General features: G+C 30.4%; 1 protein-coding gene, 1 long non-coding RNA gene and 1 pseudogene across 2 annotated transcripts in view; all 3 read left to right on the forward strand.

Annotated features, from left to right (window-relative positions):
* The first annotated feature begins 1,651 nt into the window (after nt 1-1,651).
* LOC145259838 (uncharacterized) lies at nt 1,652-4,487 on the forward strand. The gene has a single exon (XM_080117667.1). The coding sequence runs from the start codon at nt 1,951-1,953 to the stop codon at nt 2,953-2,955; it is 1,005 nt and encodes a 334-aa protein (XP_079973793.1). The 5' UTR covers nt 1,652-1,950; the 3' UTR covers nt 2,956-4,487.
* A 7,180-nt stretch (nt 4,488-11,667) lies between these two features.
* On the forward strand, nt 11,668-11,799 carry LOC145260090 (U2 spliceosomal RNA; annotated as a pseudogene).
* A 2,603-nt stretch (nt 11,800-14,402) lies between these two features.
* The window catches only part of LOC145259839 (uncharacterized), a 49,553-nt gene continuing 42,032 nt past the window's right edge, over nt 14,403-21,923 (forward strand). Inside the window, exon 1 of the long non-coding RNA XR_013864214.1 lies at nt 14,403-20,310. This is a non-coding gene — a long non-coding RNA (uncharacterized LOC145259839). The remainder of the gene's footprint in view (nt 20,311-21,923) is intronic.

Genomic DNA, 21,923 nt, shown 5'->3' on the forward strand with positions numbered 1-21,923 from the left:
TCACTTTCAGACATTTTTTTTTTTTAATCGTGCGTGTATTTATTTTTGGAATTTTTTTTTTTTTTTTTTTAGGGGTAAATTTGATCCATACTTTTATTTCGTGCTTGTTTTTATTTTATTGCATTTTAATTTTTTTTTATTATTTTCTCCACTAAAGATTTTTGATATTTTTTTAATGCCCCCCCCCCCTTTTTTTGGCCTCAAATTGTACCTGCGAAAATCTTTTTGTGATTAAATAAACCAAAGGAAACCTTTTGCGCATGCGCTTACAAGGAGCAATCATTAAATAAAAACACCGTTTACGCAAGGTCCACGTTCCCCGTGAAGTACAAGTAAATGTTGTATGCGCCCTGCTGAAATAACGTTATTATTTAGAAAGCCAGTCTTAACAGGGGGAGGGGCTTTCTAACTATTCCACACGTTCACCTAACAATTTAATAAAAAAGATACCATAAAAATTTGATTTAACTTGGAAATACTATGTAAAATATAGCACAGTGCGTACACTGCACAAGCACCATTATTATTATTATTATTATTATTATTATTATTATTATTATAACAATGATAATAAAAAATTAAAAAAAAACTGGTGTAGAGGACATCGACTGGCGCACATCAACTAGTTGTGAAGGGTCAGGGAGGATGGAAAGACCGAGGTGGGAGAGTAACCAGATCTCCGCTGGAAGTGTGCAGTTCAAATCTGGTACCTGTGGGGGGGGGGCACCCAACCCCCAGGAAACACCAATGGCTGATGCTAACAAGAAATCAATGGCAAACGGCTGTTGTGATAACATCCAATCATCTGCACGAGTGGTCAAGAAGTAGAGAACATTGGAAATTTGAGGAGACTTGTCGTCATGCATGCGGTCTCCAGCGAATACCACAGGTTACTGCCAGTGAGCGTGAGCGATCACTGATGATGGCCTGTGAGACAACTCCTAGTGAGTGAAATAATAATAATAACGTCCCCTCCCAAATTTACCACCATCCTGATTTAATGTTTACTATATGTTCTTAGTTTTTAACCAATATTCACATTATAGTATGATTGTTTTTTAGTAGTTATGTGAACTTCATTTCCGTATTCATCTATAGTGCACTGCTCTAGTGCACTGCACTAGTGCACAGTGCACTGCACTTGCACTACTGATATGAAAATGAAGACTATAACGGAGTATAGGATTCCTAACCATGTAACTGATGAAAATATGCTACGCTACACATTTTGATGAAAAACATGGGGGAAAAATGGACATAGAAAAACAGTAAATCAAAACTTTAAATGTAATTTCTGTATTAAAAGTAAGTTATTTAAATATTTCAACATATAATCTTGTGAGATAAATCCAGCTCCCAATAAGGGGTACTCTGAACAGGAACAAAAAATAAAAATTGTCTCAGTCATGAAGGATTTCTCCTCCACCGGCCGAGGACAGAAAAGGCGAATTGTAGTATCAGAACAGATACTACACTATGATCTTGTCTCAAAGGCCAAGAATTGCTTGTGTTTTATGTTTCTTTAATTGTTTGTTCCCTAAATTCATAATTCAGTTTTATCAGTATTAGATTGTATATTGCTTTAAAATTAAGTAATTTTACATAGATAATATTTATATTTTATATTGAATAAAATTCAGTTTCATTATTAATCGAATTAGGTTCCTTTTTTTTTTTTACATGTTTTAATGCTCTTTTAAAAAAAATATCGTCATATAGTATCGACATAACAGTTCGACAAATCTTGCAGGTATTTTTCAGTTAACAAACAAACAAAAATAGAAGAGAGAGAGAGAGAGGGGGGGTGCATTAAGAGAACATTACCACGTGACCCACTAACTTTCGGATTGTTACTTCCGGTTGTGACGAGAACGTCATGAAAACGTTTTTCATTTCAGTTATTATTGTTGTTGTTGTGTGTACTTAAACGCTGCGAACCCCATCATCGGAATGGACGCGGAACAAGAGTCTATCAAATATCTATTGCGGACACCAGAGCCTAAAAACATCGAACTTTTTGACGACATCAGCCTCTATTCGGGACATTTCACAGATGCAGATATCGACATTTTAAAAAGTCCTAACAATTATTATATGGAATCCAAAGACGAACACCAACCACGTGTTATTAAAAAAAGACGAATCGGCAATGATCTCTCTGATTTTTGCCTCTCTCCACATAACAGTTCCAGTAATGTTTCAACGGATGTATATATGTATAATTCAGAACAACCTTCTACTTCCAAAGGCAATTCAGGATTTATTTATTCAAATAATTCGGATCTGTGTCTTTCAGATAAAGACAACCATGTCGACATTTTAAAAGACAAGACGTCGACTGCAAACGAGGACTTTGGTTGTTCGAATTGTATAAAAGTTGATTCTGATGACGCAACCGACAGTCGAAAAGAAAATAACCTGATCCTTCCTTCAGATCGGCACGTTCTTCTTCACCAGGAAAACAATACAAATCTGACCTGTAAGAAAGCACCCGGGTCCCGTAAGACGAATGCCGAGATTGCCAAAGAGAACCGTCTGAAAAAAAAGAAACATGTTCAAAAACTGGAGAACGATGTGGAAGCCTCCGCCAAGGAAATTAACGCGTTAAAGCAGAAGGTCCAAGAACTCCAGGCACAAAGAGAGCGCGACAAAGATCAGATCGAATGCCAGAATAATATATTGGCGAACATCCCGGCGATTTCACGTTTCCTCGATGCAATGCCACACATTCCAGCCACAAAAAAGATGGGCCTTCATTCCGAGACCTGCATCGAAAACAATGCGGATGACGTAACATCATCCGCGGGGCTCTCGCCTTCGAATCGCAGTGGGGCGGGGGTATGTCTCCATTTTAAGCCAAATACTGACCACGTCTCCCTTGAATATTGTTTCATTTGTGCACGAAGTTCACAAATGTCGTTGAAGAATGCTCAACAACGAAATCTGAAAAACTAGAAATTAAACCTTAAGCCGTCCCCCCCCCCCCGATTTGAGAGCCTTAAAAAGCTGATTACCATGTTTAGCGACCATTTCGGGTGAAAGTATTATTACGTAAATGCGTTGGTTTAAAACATCACTGTTTTCTACAGGAAGCACCGGGCACCGCATCCCCGTACTCATTAAAATAATAATGCTAACTTTAATTTGATTTTTAAGAATTTAGATTATCGACGATCGCTGCGTTCTCAATTGTCACCCCAGATTAAGGTTAGCATCTAATAAGACATATTTACATCCTATCGTCATAAAAAAAAAAAAAAAAAAAAAAAAAAAAATTCTTTTAATACTCATTTTCACGCCAAACAAGGCATTTTCCTCGTTTTAGAACAGAAGGAGGATACTACTTGGGATCATGTCGAACAGGGGACTGTCAGAAGTAGGTAAATAGTCTTAGAAAACGGTGCGGATTTCCAAAGTCATTATTTGCCCCTACATGAGGCATTGTGGGTTTGTATTACTATACACACAGTTTCGAAAAAGTTGTCAAGAAACATATAACAAGTAAATGTTATCAAAAGCAAGATAAGTTACTTTTCTACCCAACTGGATATTTTTTTAAATGTTTTTATTTAATGTAACCTCTTTATTCAGCTCGAAAAATATAGTGTTTACCGATGTATAGGAAAATTTAAAATGGCACCGAACTCTCTGTTGAACACAGTAAGTTTGGGAAAATGAGTTAAAAATAAAAACTATACAAAATACTGTTAGAAACTCTATCAATATGTTACCGTGACATAGGCTGACATATTTGAGTTTTTGACAGTATTTTTATTTTTTTTAATTCTGATTCGTTTTCCCAAACTTCACGGTCCGGCGCCATTTTAACTTTTTCAATATATCCGTAAACACTTATTTTTTATTTTTTATTTTAGCTGAATGAACATGTTATATTAAATAAAAACACTAAAAAAATTATCCAGTTAGGTACAAAAGTAACTTACCTTGCCTTTGATAACATTTATTTTTTTTTTGACAACTTTTTCGGCAATGATCTTTCGAATCTATGCATAGTAATAAATACCGGGTACTACTACAGTTTATCAAAAGGTGTCCGAAAAAAAATGGCGTCTCCATTTTAGGCGATAAACTGTAATGATCGTATCAAATCTCGCACTATCGACCAGGCCCCAACCACAGTCCCATCTTCACAAAGTTGCATCTGTGTCTATTTTACAAGTACTTTAATAAAATGTGATCTGACAAACTCTAAGCACTTGTGCCCCCTTGATGTGCATACTTCCGACAAACCCGTTTAACAGCAAAATCCCACCTCTTCATAGATATGTCTAGATGCCAGAAAGCCTTCTACTGTAATAGTTTCTTACCTCGGACTTTGGAATTCCTTCTGTTTCCTGCTTCTAAGATGCTGGAGTTTTAATGTACATAAGTCCACTGTAGACATCTTTTCAAATAGTGTCCCCCTTTACGCCTAAGTGACAATATAGCTTTTTTGGAAAAAAAAAAAAAAAAAAAGTAATAAAAAGCAGAAACAACTAGTGAATGTGAGTAAAATATCAAAAATTAAAATGGCCGGATGCAAATTGTCAGTAACTATTTACGGTAAAGTAAATTGCTTTGAGATTTTTTCAATATTCTTTTTTAACGCTAATTTATCACAACTGAGTAAGTAAACAGTTTTATTATTTATGTACGACAAATAGCGTATTTTTATTTTGCATTTCGCTAATAAATCTTTTTTTACCTTAAGGAAAATATTGGTTATCTTTAAGCTACGTCCCTCGATGTTGACAAAGCTTGTGCCCGGAGCTGTCATTTTGCACATGGGAACTTTTTTTTTTTTTTTTTAAAGAAAAAATAGGCAAACGAACAGAAAAACGATAGCACATTTTTTTTTTTTTTTTTTTTTTTTTTTTTGCTTATTTTAAAAATACAATTGAGGGGGGGGGCAAAACTTTGGTCAACATCGGGACGTAACTTGAAGATAACCGAAATATTTAAAAAAATAAAAATAAAAAGGGTCGACCAATTATTTCAGCTAGAGCCGATGAATTGTCAGATATTTTTTTTTTTTTTTTACTTCGTTTTGTTTTGGTAAGGTTTCATTATTATTTAACATTTATTTGTTGTATATGTTGTAAGATACGAAACGACGGCTTAAATTAAATACATGAGATATTTCTTCCGGTCACGTGTCATATCTCAGTCCTGGTCGGCCATTTTGGATCCTCTCGTCTAGGTCGACCAGTAACTAAAATATTAAAATGTCACAAGAAAAATGACAATATCGTCGCATTTTACATTTTTTTTTTTTTTTTTTTTTGTGATAAAACTTTATTAAATCAAGGTGAAAAATTTAAATTTTTTACTCTTGGTGAAAGACACGTCCCTTAGAACAGTGAATTAAAATTCTGAATCGCCTAAATTATTTAATTCCCCCAGATCTTACCCTGTCAGTAAAAAAAAAAAATTAAAAATTAAGCGCGACTATTCATCTAAATTCAAATCGATTGCTTCTTGCTGTTCTTAGAATCCTAGGTTGCTCGAATGACGCGCCTAAATATCACTCTAAATGGGACCATTTGTCGTACATAAATGATAAAACCCGTAGGCAAAGCAAAATAGTTTTTGACTAATTTCTCAACTGTATTTTATTTTCTGGAAAATAACTCATGTCGGTAATAATTATTACCGTTTTTTTATTTTTTATTTTGAGATCCGCTAAATCGTCACCACGACGAAGTTGTCAATTTTTTGACTGTTAAACTATTTTTTTTCATTTTCTGACAAGAACAAAAAGGTTAAACTAGAGAAAGGCCTTTTCAATTTTGATTGGGCTCTCTCCAGTCAGTATGGATGACCAGAAGTGTTATAAAGTCTTGGTTGGTTGTAGTTATTTAAACTTTTGCAAACATTAAAAAAAAAAATTCATTTGTAAGTAATTTATCAAAATTTTTAAAGTTTTTTACTATAGAAAAAAAATTGTTTTTGTTTGTTGGAAAAAGATATAAATGATAAAGATTTTATGTTTGTAAAAGTAAAAACATTTAGGTATGTTAAATATTTTTATAAAATCTTCAAATAGACTTTAAATATTTGTTTGTAAAAGTTCTAATAACCCTCTACATCCATACTGACTCGAGAGGCCCCGATTAAAATTTGTAAATTTTTTTTTCTTTAGTTTAACTAACAAAAAAACAGGTTTCTTTTCTAGACTCGTGGCCGAATAATTGCTGTTGAAAAATATAGGGTTTGTTTTACAATAGACCTAGCTACGAAAAAGTGGTTATATGGCTTTCTTTCAGAATACTTTGACCAAAAATCACCGTTTAAAAAACAAAAAAAACGAAATTTATTTTTTGCTGCGTTTTTTTTTATTTTTTTTTATTTTTTTAGTTCAGATAAGTTTTTACTGGAAAAGGATGTATTTCCCTGTTATTATTTGAGTAAGAACGAATTACTATTTAGGTATTCCCCAAAACAATGTGAAAAACGGAGCGCATGTTCCCGTGACGTAAGACTTAACTATACGAACTATGGAAAAGCAGAAGCGACAATGATTTTTTTTTTTTTTTTAAACCTTGGGGTATATTCTTCAAACTGCAATTAATTAATCTTTGTTATAATTTTTTAAGATTTACAGTTTAATGATTAATATTATAAACATTTGTATATGAAATACGATTTTACTGAATGTTTTTGGTTACCTACGGACTTCCATATTTTGTTCGCTAAACTGAGACGAACAAAATATGAGGGGGGGGCTAGCTCCAAAATGCTGAATATTTGTGCAATAATATCTTCAAATCGGTTTTAATCTGACGATAAAATAGCTGACAAGAGCCATGTTTATGTAAAAACTTAACATTTAAAAAAAAAAAAAATTCAACACAATTAATTTTAAAAATCTATGTACCGGAACGCCGGAACGGCGGAACATTTTGAAATAATAGTGTTTTAATCTTTTAAAAATTAATGTTTACGGAAGTTTCTTTTTCTTGGCAATTCTACTGATTATAGTATATATTAATTCGAAAAACCGCTATTTAAAAAAAAATTCCCCTCTCATATTTTACGGAAACTGAATTTTATGTAATTTCGGGTTTGTTTTACTGTACACATAGATTAGAAAAAGCTCACAAAACAAATATATAACAAATAAATGTTATCAAAGGCAAGATAAGTTACTTTTCTACCTAACTAGATATGTTTTTAGTGTTTATATGTAATATAACATATTTATTCAGCTCTAAAAAGATAGTTTACCAATGTATTGAAAAACTTTAAATGGCAGCCGACTCTCGCTTTGAGGTGGTAAGTTTGGGAAAATGAGTTATAAATTTAAAAAGACAAAATACTGTTAGAAACTCGCTCAATATGTTATCCTGACATATATATTCGAGTTTTTAACAGTATTTTGACTTTTGTTTTTATTTATAACTCTTTTTCCCAAACTTACCGTCTCAGAGAGAGAGAGTTGGCCGCCATTTTGAATTTTCCAATACATTAGTAAACACTGTATGTTTTTCGAGCTGAATAAACATTAAATAAATATAAACACTAAAAACAAATCCAGTCGGATAGAAAAGTAACTTATCTTGCCTTTGATAACCTTATTTGTTCTTTATTTGTTTTGTGTACAGTAATTTTCACGAAAATCTGACAATTAGTTGATTTTTGCTAGATTTATTAAACACGGGTATGTTTTCACGTTCGGAATGTCTGCTACACAGGAACGTTATTTTAAAGCGCCAATTATGTAAACACGAATTTCGTCTCGCAGTTTCATTATTTTCGTACGATGAAAAATTTTTAATCATTTCTGCTTTATTTTGCCCTTCTTCTTTTAAATGGTACAAAAGTTATATTGATAATATTAATTTATAATAAAGTTACATCGTGTTACATATAGGGTGGGGTAATTCTGTGGTGAATTTTAGCAGTCCCTAGAAATTATTATTTTTTTTTTTTTTTTTTTTTTTGTGTACTTGAATAAAATTCCCTGAAAATGAAAATAAACAACAAAATATAAAAAAAGAAAAGTACACTAAAACTGTAAATAAAATTTCAAATTAACAAAAGTAGTGTGAAGTCGGCAGATTTGCGGTTTAGTTGTACAAGTAGCCTCCAACCCTTATATATATATATATATATATATATATATATATATATATATATATTTCATTGAACTTTTGAATAGTCAAGTCCAAGTCGCTGCCTGATGATATCTGTTTGATTGAAACAAGTGGCTATTTGTAGCAGCGGGATGTGAGTATGTTTATATAACAATAAACAAGTATTATCAGCTCTTTTTATTGAGCACTATCTAACAACCTCGTTGAATTCATTAGTCCATTACTTTTGAATAAAAAAAAAAACAGTATATATATATATATATATATATATATATATATATATATATATATAAGGGACACGTTGGGTCGTCACGTCACCGTCACCGGTATATATCCAGAAGTTTGTTTACGTATAATTATTTTAGATTAACCACAGTTTGACAAATAAAAGGATGAAATGGGTTTTATTTTATAAATTAAAACTTTTATTATATAATTCAACATTTAAAACAATACAAATACGTTGTTTAACAAATGAAAAACGAAGTTTTAAAATGATTAAATGTTTTATTTTTTAATTTAAAATTTTTATCGTACAATTTAAAACATTGAACAATACAAATAAGATTTTGATTTGTTCTCGGATGTATCTCCACAATAATTCAATATTTAACTTCATCTTTCATTATTTCTTTTCGAGAACAAAACCAACATTTTATAATGTTTAATGCTTATTTTTAAATTATAAAATAAAATATTTAGTCATTTTAAAATTTCATCTTGCATCATTTCTCTTTATTTGTGGTAATTTTAATTAAATTTTCATCACAGGATTACATTTTCAATAATCACGTGTCCCCCCCCCCTTTTTTTTATAACGGGATTCGAGATTATTTGTACAACTAAGCGGCAAATCTGCCGCCAAGTCTGAGTTAGAACGAAAAGAATATCGGTCTACAAATGTAATGTTCTACTAGTATTGTCAAATTCCACCTCTAGCAATACTTGTCAAAGCACTTTAAAATGTTAACTTCTACAGAATTTGAACCGAAGTGGATTTTTTTTTTTTTTTTTTTTATGGCCGATGAAAAATATATTTACTTTCGTTTTATTTCATTTTGGTAAGAAAGATAACGAATAAAATAACAGGGTAAAATAGGTATGGATGAAAAAAAAAAAGAATTAACAATTTTATTTCATTTTAGTTAGACAGAACGAAACATTTTGTAGAGAAAGATAACGAAATAGTAATTCGTTCTTACTAAAATAATAAAGGGAAATACTTCTTTTCTGATAAAAGAAGTTTCGTTTTCGAGTTCCGGTTCGGTGTTTAAGTTTGAACTAGGACGATTTTTTTAAGAGGTCTTGGCCAACGTATTCTGACAGTCACATTTACCTATTACTTTAGTACACATGGAATTTAAAGAAAAACACCTTTTTGAATGACTAAACATGCTATGTACAGTACTAGGTATGGGCAAAAATGAATGCCGATGCTCAAAATGTATAAACATTTTGATCCCTCCCTTTACTTAAAAATTCACCAAAAATCAGGAAATTAACCAATTTTAATGAAATTTTCAGTATTTATCAAATAATGATCGCGGAATATAATGAACTAATTATTTTTATTTAAATCTAAGTGGAAATATATTATTTTGGTTAAATAAAAAATATCTTTACTAAAGTTATGGTTTTCAGTAGTAGTAAAAAAAAAAAAAAAAAAAAAAAAAAAACGCAAGAATTTATTCTTGTTTTTTTTTTAAATTTGTAACGATAAAAAAAAAAAAAAAATTTACAGGAACATTACGAAAAAAGCCCTGGGGTCCGTATTAATGAATTCGATATAACTCAAAGAAAAATGAATTTCTCGAACTACCTATATTACCATTGAATTAAGCACTGTTTATTTAATATTTTCACACACAAAAAAATTATAATAGCAAAAATATTTCTACTTATTATTTTAAATTACATATTTCGCATAATTTTTAATATGCAAGATTTTAATAATTTCCTTGCTCGCAAGGTGAAACTTTCGGCGTAATATAATTTTTATATAATCTCTAACAATAATTAAAAAAAAAAAAAAAATTTAAAAACAGGAACATTTGTTTACATGGTGGTCACCACTTATCAAGGCCCGGAAGCCACTCGGGGATAAGGGTTATTGCAAGTACAGTACGTTAGTGTGGAGATTTGATGAAGTGTTTACGTAAGGGGGCGGTTCATTAGGCATTTGTTAACGTTAGACTTGAAGACATCCAAGTTGTAGTCAGGTGGGAAGCAGGCAGACGGAACAGTTCTACAGGCGTGCAGTTCTAAGAAAGAAGCTTTGTTCATGGAATCCACGTTTTGATTAAGACACAGATAGAGTGGGGGAAATTTTTCAGTGGATTCAGCTAGACGGGTGTTTTTCGTGAAAGATTGGCGAGGGGGGGGGGGCAGAGATTGGAGTTCAGATGAGCACCTGCCATGGAAATAACGATAAAAACAAGGATAGGCTCGCAACGTCTCTTCTGTGGGAGAGAGGTTGCAGGGTAGAGAAAAGGGCATCCCCCACTAAGCCACAAAGTCTATTTTGTACTCTGTCAAGGCAGGCTAGGCTGTTTTTAGCAGCTCCTGCCCAGATATGGCAGCAGTATTCCATCCTTGGATGTACTTGGCTTTTATATAGATAGAGAATTGCATCAGTAGTGAGATATCTTCTGGAGCGGTAGAAGGATCCCACCATCTTTCCAGCGACCTTGGCAACAGACTTGATGTACGTGTTCCATTTCATATCAGGAGTAAAGGTCAAACCCAGAAGCTTGTCAAAATACGGGGCCTCTCCCAGACGAGAGCCATCCATCCCAATTGATGCCAGATGGGGATCAGAGCGTTGATGATAGGAGTTTGGTTTTAGATGTATTAAAGGTAACCAGCCACGTCTTCCCCCACTGAACCACGCGCTCGGGATCAGAGGAGAGAGAATCAGAGAACTTTGTCATTTACAGCCTTTGATGTGTTGCCGTAGATGGTCGTGTCATCAGCATAGATGTCAACGAATGATTTAAGTATGTGTTTAGGGAGGTCATTGATGTAGATCAGGAAGAGAGTTGGGCCCAGGATTGACCCTTGAGGGACTCCAGCATTAATACTGCAGACCTCTGAACATAAAAAATAATTAAATTAAAAAATGATAAAAAATTGATACAAACCTTTAGAATAGGAAGGTATGGATGCACGTCGGGGGGGGGGGGGAGAAATCTGACACCCCCTACCTCCTTTTACTATCATGACTTTATTTTAAAACAACGTTTTGGTTGGTTGAAATTTTAGGTTTCCGTATATTCGTGCTTACAAACTTTTATCGGTTACGTTTTGCCGAACGGCATAATTACTTGCTTTTTGAGGGCTAATTAAGCTGTATTTTTGTATAAATAAGGCGTTTTTTTTTTTTGTTTTTTTTTAATTCAGTATTTTAGAACTTTACTAATTATCTTTGAAATAGACTCAGAAAACTAATTTATCTTTTTACAATTATTTCACTTCAAAATTTAGCTGACTTCGAAAACATTTTTCATAACTTTTTTTTTTTTTTTTTTTTTCACGGGTACAAATATTTTTTTCCTTTAGGGAATTAACTTTAGTCTCTTTCTTGGCCTTTTGGTCAAGATCAAAGTGTAGTATCTGTTCTTCAGATGCTGCACTTCTATTTCTTGTTCTTTCGGTGGAGGAGAAATCCTTCACGACTGAGACAATTTTTATTTTTGTACCTTTTCTCCACGTTAAAAAACGACCCTGGTGTCTAACTCTGTCCTGTGGGTGGGCATAGTAAATAGGTACAATCAAAAAGTAGTCGGAAACCTACAAAAACAAAATTAGGATAAATCGGCTTTCAAAACTAGGTCCCCCTATTTTTGCCCGTACCTAAATGTACGTGATTTGTTTACTCAAACGTTCAGCATGTCATGATCTTCAAGTATAACAATATTTAATCGTCTTCTTGAACATTTACTTTTAATTTACTACCAACCTGTATTCTTTTAAATTTCTGAAATTCTTTTGTTTGTTCAAATTCGTTTTGTTACTTTCACTTAGCCGAACACAAGTAAATTAATAATAGCGGTCTATTAGCTGTTAAAAAAAAAATTGGTATATTTTTTTTTTACTTTAACTGTAACTTGATACTCATCTTTAAATTGACTTTGATAGGTTTTCGAGTATGCTGAAAATGAATATCACGTTTAAATTTTGGACAGACAAGTAGTTTTCTGTCTATTAAGACGTTCATTAGCCAGTATAATCAATTATTTTCACTGGTCATGTTATTACCCAACTGAAAAAGTCCTGATATGCATGCATAGGTGTATCAGAAAATGGCCATTAAGAATGATCAGAACTTTAATAATTCAACTTACTATTTTTCAAAGCTTATAACTACTTGAAAAATATAATTCAAACCATAGTTTCCTTTTTTCAATTAAAGGAGCAAAGACCAAATTTAAAAAAAACAGGTTTAATAGCAAATTATGCAATTTTGTTTTTGTTTTTTAAGCGGTTTTCTTTAAAAAAAAAAAAAATATATATATAAAGAAAATCAACATATTTTGACTTGCTTATAAATATATGTATAGATATAAATGCCAAAAAATCACTTACCTAAAAAAATACTATTAAATGTTAAGAATTCATCCATATTTATATTTTAAATTCCATGTATTTTTTAAAGCGAGGGTCGTAGAAAATCGCGTGTTCGTAACGTGCTTTGTGCAAAGCTTAAGAGTTCCTCCTACTAATATGAAATTTATCAAATATGGATTCGTCAAAGGGACATAAATAATATCTTTTTTTATTGCGTGTGTCAACCAAAATTAGTATTTTTCGTCCTTCCATAGTTAAAAAGAAATGCACATTCACTTATACGTTTTTCCCCTAAGACAAAAAATCCAGTTCACCGATTTTATTTTTTTTTTTAAATTCTCTTAATGAAATACAAGTTTTTGATTGATATATTTTAATACTTTTTATCGACTGAATTTTTTTTTTTTTTTTTTTTTAATATCTAAAAAAAGCAAAAAAAAACCTTGAATGAAATAGAAAAATTTGCCGTCAGCGTCTGGTATTTACTTGACGATAAGTATAACATGAGCTCTCATTTAAAAAAAAATCAACGTCGTTTTAAAAAAAAAGTCTTACACTTTGTACTTTACAGGTAAATTTAAAAAAAAACTATTTTTTTTTTTTTTTGAATTAGAATATTTTAATTTGTGATATATAGAACTTTGGTACATAAATTATTAAAATTTTAATAGACATTTCAAATTGGGGGGGGTGAATTTTAAAAAAAAAAAACGTTTGTCTAAATTATATTTGGTTTATTGGAAAAAGCATAAAATTTCACATTGACCCTGAAAATATCATAAAAATTGAACCAATAAAAAAATTTTGATAGATTTTTAAATTTAAAAAATTGAAAAATATTTAACTCGTAAAATTCAATAAATATTTGTATTATTTTTTAAACAAGTTTAATAGTTTATTTTGGAAGTATATTATTCCATACAGAAAATAAACAACCCACTTTAAAGAGAAATTACGAGTTTTTTATATTTTATTTGCAGTTTTCTGTTAGGGGTGTCAAAAATTCCTCTGAGACACCTAGTGCATGCGTGTTACAAAACATCTTCCACTCATGTTAAGAATGGCGACTGCCACTGAAATTCATTAATGCACTAGAAAAAATGTTAATATCCAGAAAACTACTTATCTGCTCCAAATTTGACTTATATTCGTTTTCAGCATACCTGAAAAACTTTAAAACATCTCAATTTAAACGTGTGTTGAAGTGGAAAACAAGTAAAAACTTACTTTCACAGTATTTATTTTTCTTTGTGGCCGTAAGAAATTTGAACATTAATTTTGACAAAATGTTACATTTTAACCAAAATAAGAGTACTAGTTTAAGGAGACTTTTTTTTGTAAAATTTAATTTGAAAGATTCTCATTCAAAACTGGAGACAATAGTTGTCATATGAAAATGTATGGCTTCAATTTTTTTTTTTTTAAACTTTAAGAAAGTCTTGAATTGTCTTCCCTGTTTCGAGTGGAAATCTTCGAAAATGAAAACTCTTTAAGTTAAAAGTGCAAAAGTGCCGTTTATTTATTACTGATTAATTTTTCCTAAAACCCCAAAAAAAAACATGCGCCACTTTTCTAGAAAAGAACCTTTGTTTTCTCAGTTTATGATTTTAAAAAAATTATTGGTTGATTTGCGAGTTTTAAACAAGTGATTTTTTTTTTTTTTTTTTTTTTTTTTTTTGTTTTAAGCGACATTGTTGAAAAGTTTTTTTTTTTTGTTTTTTTGTTTTTTTTCACTAAGTTGTCAACTGATCTCATAAATTGTCATACTTCGTTTTATTTTTATTTATTTCTTTATTTTTATTTTTTTCATAATTTTTTGGGCATTTTGCAGTATAGACAACAAAAAAAAAACGTGGCCAAGAATCCAATTATCAAAAATAAATGTTACCAAAGGCAAGATAAATTACTCTTCTACCTACCTGGATAAGTTTTTCTTTTTAACTTATTTTAAAGCGTTTATTTTTATTAGAACAGGAAATGCCGGACATGAGACGGTCATTGGGACAGTTTTGGTAGTATTAAAAATTAAAATACTGGTAGATAAGCATGACCAAAAAGTGAAAGAAAAACCAAGTTATTTTTATTTTTTTAAACAAATTAAAATCTATTCTGTAGCAACTTTTGGCCCCCCCCCCCCCGAAAAATAAATTTTATCATATGGAAAGCCGAATAATACAACACTTTTTCTGCTATTTTTAATAGAATTTAAAATTTTTGAAAACCACACTGTTCACCGTCATTTCTGTCTTGATCACTAAAACAGTAAAATATTTTTTGAAAGGTTTTTGAACCAAAAATTTTTTTTTTTTTCGTCTTAATAAGATTTAGGATGATTTGCTATAAGAATATACAAAAATATTATAAGCATTTCTACTGTACACTCTTTAACCCTTATCCTTGAGTGGCCTCTGGGCCTTGATAATGTGGTGATGCCTTTGTAAAAAAAAAAAAAAAAAAAAAAAAAAAGTAGCTGAATTTCAAATGATTCCAACTAATCTCCCATTATAGATTTGTGAAGCAAAATTAAAAAAAAAAATAGTTTAAAATTAAGTATGGAGGGACTAAAACTGTTTAGCCATGTATTTTTAACGTTTGATTTGACGATTAAGTGAAAGGTTTAATTCTTTCATTAGCTATATATATATATATATATATATATATCCCGAAGTTAGGCAATTTTTTTTTTTTTCTTTGCTAATCTGAAAGATAATTCAATGAATTTCACACTTCAAAACACAAGATGAAAAATAAAACACATTCAAAATTTGGATTTTCAACTTTAAAATCTGATATGTGCATTTTTTTTTTTTTTAATATACACTCACTCTTCCCGCAATACAATATATTTTGCTTGGTTTCGGCTAATTATTTTAAGCATATTTGTACCCACAAATAAAGGGGAGGTTGTAGGCAAAAAAAATATAAATATTGATTATGAAAAAAAGTCACCATTATAAAGTTCATTCTTCACTTAATCGATGAAAATTTTATATTGATTGGATAATTACTTGATTTTTGGTAGATTTTTTAAAGAGACTCTGTCAAAAAAATACTTACTTCCTCCTTTTGTTTTGGCCGTGCCTACTGGTAGAAAACCCACCCCAAAAGATGTCACAGTGACATTTGAGTAGATTGCTACCAGTATTTTGTTTAATTTTTTAGCAATTGTCAAAACTTCCCAGATGACCGTCTCATATCAGCTACTCTTTTTGTTCTAGCATAAGAACTACTTGTGCTTCAAAGTATGTAGACGCGTCAAAATAAGTTGAAATAAATTTACCTAGGTAGAAGAGTAACTTATCTTGCCTTTGGTAACATTTGTTTTTTTGACCACACTTTCGTTTTGTTGTCCATACTGCAAAATTACCCATTTTTTATGGATTTATTGCTTTACTGAATTAGTAATTATAAGTGGTACATCTATTTTTTTTTTCTTTTGTGCAAAAATGAAGTATTATGACAATATTTTACCTTTTTTTTTTTTTTTTTTTTTTTTTGTCGCTGAACTATAAAATTTTTTAAAACAATGTAACCATAGGGTGCTTCTATATTATACAAACGAAAAATTATTGAATTTCAAGTGAAACAAATGGCATCTACTTAATTGTCAAACCACAAATAGTAATGTATCCCAAAATTATGGAAAACGATAAGGTAAAAAAATTAATTATTAATGAAAAACTTGTTTTCAGTAGTTTGTGGAGAATAGATTTTGTCCAACATTTTGAATTACGTTCATCACATGACTTATACAACAGAACTTAATTATCTCCCCTGTCAACTTATCTCATTTTTTTTAGTAAGCGTAATATAGTGATTTTAATTCCTTTCACAAATTTCATTATTTTTTTACCTTATTGTTTTCCGTAATTTTTGGGTATGTTACTGTTTGCGACATGACAATTAATGTATATTCTATTTGTTTTATTGAAATTAATTATTTTTTCATTTCTATAATATAGAAGCGGGAACCTTAGTTTTACTTGTTTATGACATCGCAAAGTTAAGTTTACTCTTAAAGAGTCCATTTCTAACTTTTCACATTTTTTTATTTTTAAAACAAAAATCAATATTTCTGATTTTTTTTTATTTTTTATCTTTTACTCGAGTTCGACAAAATTTAGAAAAAAATCTTATGTTTTTACAGATTCTTACTAAATGTGTTGACTTCAATTCCAAGTTTATGTTTAAATTTTATTTCAAATTTTTATTTTTACAAACTTAAAAAAAAAAAAAAAAAATTATACCAATCGACAACAAACAAAACTAAATTAAAAAAAATTTTTGTACAAAGAAATGCTTGTTCAGTATAGTGGATTTCAAAACTCATTTTGGGTGAAAACATTACCTATTTATGTGTCGTGTCGAAATTTGTATAAATTCCAAGAATTACAAAAAAATTATACATAAAGAACCGTTAGACATTTTTATTTTGATTAAAGGCAAGGGAGATAAGTCAGTGTGTTATACTGAATTGGTCACAACTTTTCCAAATAAAATATGACAATTTTATAATCGGATAAATTCTATTTTTTTTCTTGTAATTATTTTTCTACTAGATCAATTTTCATAATTGTTGGAAGTTATACTAATTTCAGCATGACACATAAGTGCATAATGTTTTCATCTGAAATGCGTTAGTTTCAAATTCCACTAAGCACAAGCACCAAAAATAATTTAATCAATTTCCTAACTGTCCATTCCTTTTTTTTTTCTTTTTTTTCTTAATTGCATAAAGTTATGACCATGTGGAGAAGACTCAAATGGAGTCTTTTTTTTTTTTTTTTTTTTTTTTTTTTTTCCTCCACAATGCTTAAATTAAATTCAGCTGAATTAGCATAGTACAGCATTTTTGATCAACTAGATTCTGTTGTTGGCAGTTCGTTCCCCTTATTAGTTCTAGAGTCTGATACTTACAGAAGGGACCGCGTGAAGTTTGCCAACATCCATAAGTAATATTGATTCTATAGAATCAACAGAATTTGAACTTTATAGCCCCAGGTTATCAGTCTGCATCTTTAACCAACACCTACCTCCCACGCAGATTGAATTTCATCATTTTAGATTATTCAAATGTTTCTATATGAAACCGTATTTGTCTGTCGTTCAAGTTTAAAACGCCATTTTTCTTTGCACATTGTGCTATATGAATTAGCATGGTGCGACTTTTTTGGTCAGCTTAATTCTGTCGGTAGCATTGGTCTCTCTGATGAATCAATTCTGAAATGGATTACTTACAGAAGGGACCATATGACAGTTGCCATATAAGTAAAGGTGGTGTTGTGGAACCGACAGGACTTGAACTTGATACACCTAGGTCATCAGTCCATGTCACAAAAAGATAATGTTGAAACTGAACAAAAACTTTGTTAAAACTTATTACATAATATTCATACTTAAAAAAAATTATAAATATGTTCTGTATTAATATTTCCTTTTTGCATTATGTATTAAAATCTGACAATATATATACACAACTTATAATTATCCTTTCTTACTTGTATTATTCAAATTTTTGTGGGACAAATGCAAATCCGAACAATTCTATTGAGATAGCAGAAGAGTTCATTTATATGTTAAACTGAAAGACAAAACTGGGTAATTTACAAGATTAAAATGGTTAATTATTTGCAATAAAATGGGTTTCGTCTTTTTTTTTTTTTTTTTTTTTTGTGTCTTCCCCTGGTTAATAAAAATATTTTAAAATTTATCTGTTTACCATGTTTATAATATTAAAATTCAACAGGGGCAGATAACTAATTACTTCCGGTTTGGGTTAAATCTGCAGTTCCTGCCAATTTTAAACAAGAACTGAAATTGTTTACGTATGAGTCACATCAAGGCCCAGAGGCCACTCGAGGATAAGGCTTAAAGAGTGTACAGTAGTCAATGAGACAATATCATTGTAATCGTTACTAGAAATGTACAATCTGTCAGATTTTTTTTGTCTAAAGCTATCTTGATGAATCGTGAAATTTTAGCAATAGGTAGTAGACCTCAATTAATAAATGCTCGCCAAATTTCAATTTGGGGAATCTTAAATTTGTAGAGGGTATAATATGGGAACAACCTTGCATTTTAAAATGCCAATATTTCAGATTTGCATTAAATTTAATCCAGCCATTAGACAATAAATAAGCAAAATTCCATGAATTTCAATTTTTTTTTTTTTTTTTTTTTTTTTAACTCTGGAGTTAAGGCCCAAAAGCCACTCTATGATAAAGATTAATGAATATAAGGTATCTACAGACATGTTTTGTCATTTTAATGATTAATCAGCACTTCATGTATACATTTCAAGTTAATTTCTTTGATTATTGGTGTAAATTCCAGAATTGTGCTTTCAAATCAGAAGGAACAAAAATTATCTGTCTCTACATGATTTTGTTTGAAATGAACTGTTGGATTTTAGTTTTAATATTATGATAAATGGATAATATTTGTTTGGCATTTTTTTTTTTTTCTTTTACTATCAAAATTTGCATAAATCATAATTTTTTTTTTTTTTTTTTTAAACTATCAAATATTTACTAAATTCCAGAAAGATAATGAAACCCATTTCAATGAAAATCATTTGTAATTCTAATAAATTACCAAAAAAAAAAAAAATGAACTCTACCTTTCAATATTCTATCGGTTATTGGTTGAGAAAAGCAAATTTTTTATTTGGATTTTTCGGACTACTGGTTCTCATCTGGTGTGTATTTTCACGTTTTGGTAGATTTTAATCTCCAGCCTTCTTCAGGTGTATCTTGTCAAACTTGGAAATCTATCTGTTGAATACAAGAATTTGCCCAGAATATCAATGGAATCCTTTATTTAATCCATATTCTGTCAGCCATGGTTGTGTAGAAATATTAATTCGCAATTGTACTTTAAGTGTCACTGAGAATTGAACCTTCAACCTCCAGAAGAGTAACTTTATAACTGAATTTTTACCACGGGTCTTTGTAGAGTTTACATCAGCTTAAACGTGGAAACAATCCAAATAATGCAAAATATCAGTCCTCTTTTCAAACAATTCAGAAATATGGAAGCAAATCCCCCCACCTTGCCTTAAAAACTCCAAAACCATGTGATGGTCAGTGGTCAACAAGTTCATTGTGAGTCTTGGATTTAAAGAAACTGTATTCAATTTGGCATCACAAATGCCAGAAAAAAAGTGACTTCAAAGACATTTTTATTTGCCTCCTGTTTAATGGATGTCAAAAAAAAAAAAACTTTTGATGCTGACTTCAAAAAAATAAAAAAAATTCCTCGCCTGCTTGAACTTTTGCAGACACATCATCTCAAATGAAGAAAAAAATTTTCCGGATAAGTTCCTGTTTACCAAAAAAAAACCTAATTGATGATCATTTTCATCCATTCATTGTCTGCAAATTATGGTGGAGTATTTGCTTTCTTTTTTTCATTTTTAGATGGAAAACAAAAAAAACTTGCATAGGTATAGAATTTTTTTTTCTTATTGTTGTTGCTCATGAAGTATAGTAAAAAAAAAAAAAAAAAAAATTGAATATTTTGTTTTCAATAATTAAAATAAAATTTTCTATCATTCATGATTTCTGATGTTTTTCTAGGTTTTCTACTTTCGCATTGCGGTTCTTGTTGGCAGATATGAACAAAAAAAAATATGAATTGTGCAAAACTGGTAAGAATATTTCTTGGATTATTTTTTCTGTGCTTGTTTGAAACCAGAAGAGAAAAACTTGATTTTACTGCAAAACTTCCATTTTTATATATATATATATATATATATATATATATAATTTTTTTTTTTTTTTTTTTTTTTTAATTAATGTGCATAATTAATTTCATTTTTTAAAAATTCCCTTTTAAATAAAAATAAAAATACTCATCTTAATCTGAGCATTAATTTCGGGATAATTAATTTATCGTTAATTATTCAGTGAAATGAAACGTTATGAAAAGGGACAGACCTCCAGTAAGTAAGAAAGCAAAACTAGATAAGTTTGAAAATGATATTTGGAAAAGGTTAGAATCGAACCCAGTAAGAAAAGTTAAAAAAGACTACATATTGAAATCTTAGGAATGCAGAACGATTGTCATTGTTCTTGGAAATAACTAAATATTATTTATGTCAGATATTTAATTTAGGAATGCAGTTGATTGTTCATTCTTTTAGAAATAATTGAATATTAAATATGTTAGTTAAAAGAATAAACAACACAAGTTTTAGAAATAATTAAGGGTTTGTATTACTGTACACATAGATTCGAAAAAGTTGTCAAAAAACAAATATAGAACAAATAAATGTTATCAAAGGCAAGATAAGTTACTTTTCTACCTAACTGGATATAATTCACGTGTTTTTATTCAGTGTAACATGTTTATTCAGCTCGAAAAACATGCAATGTTTACGGATGTATTGGAAAATTCAAAATGGCAGCCGACTGTCTCTCGGAGAGGGTACGTTTGGGAAAAGGTATTATAAATAATAAACTAGACAAAATACTGTTAGAAAACAACCGAATACATGTCAACTTATGTCACGGTAACATATATTGAGCGAATTTCTAACAGTATTTTGTCTAGTTTATTATTTATAATACCTTTTCCCAAACGTACCCTCTCCGAGAGACAGTCGGCTGCCATTTTGAATTTTCCAATACATCGGTAAACATTGCATGTTTTTCGAGCTGAATAAACATGTTACACTGAATAAAAACACGTGAATTATATCCAGTTAGGTAGAAAAGTAACTTATCTTGCCTTTGATAACATTTATTTGTTCTATATTTGTTTTTTGACAACTTTTTCGAATCTATGTGTACAGTAATACAAACCCATAATTAACAATAAGTTAGATATTGAACAATTAAAATTGTGAATTCTTTGTTTGCCAAAAGCGTTTGGACATACATAGTTAAAATCCATGTGAATAAACTAAACTTGACAAAGGCGTGCCTCTGACATCATTAAGAAAGGAGATTCTTAATATATTGAGGCGGGGTTCAAGTTAGGGAGAAGAGTTAGATAGAGAGGTAGTGAGAGCCAGAGAGCTTTAGTCGGCCACACTGTAAGCTGATATGCCCCTTAAGGGAGGAATTGGAGACCATGTAGTCATAAAGGCTTGAATCCCTGACAATCATCCAGCTGGAATGAATAAAGAAACATCTAATATTTGTAAACTTGTCTCGTCATCATTCCATTCAAAAAGATGTGTTTTGTCTATCATCTTGTAAACGAACTTTATAACTTCAAGTATTGTGTCCCCCTCCTCCATCAGTAACGATTCTCCCC

Source organism: Euprymna scolopes, chromosome 35 (genome assembly GCF_053919585.1).
Source record: "Euprymna scolopes isolate OS-2025 chromosome 35, ASM5391958v1, whole genome shotgun sequence".
NCBI lineage: Eukaryota > Metazoa > Mollusca > Cephalopoda > Sepiida > Sepiolidae > Euprymna > Euprymna scolopes.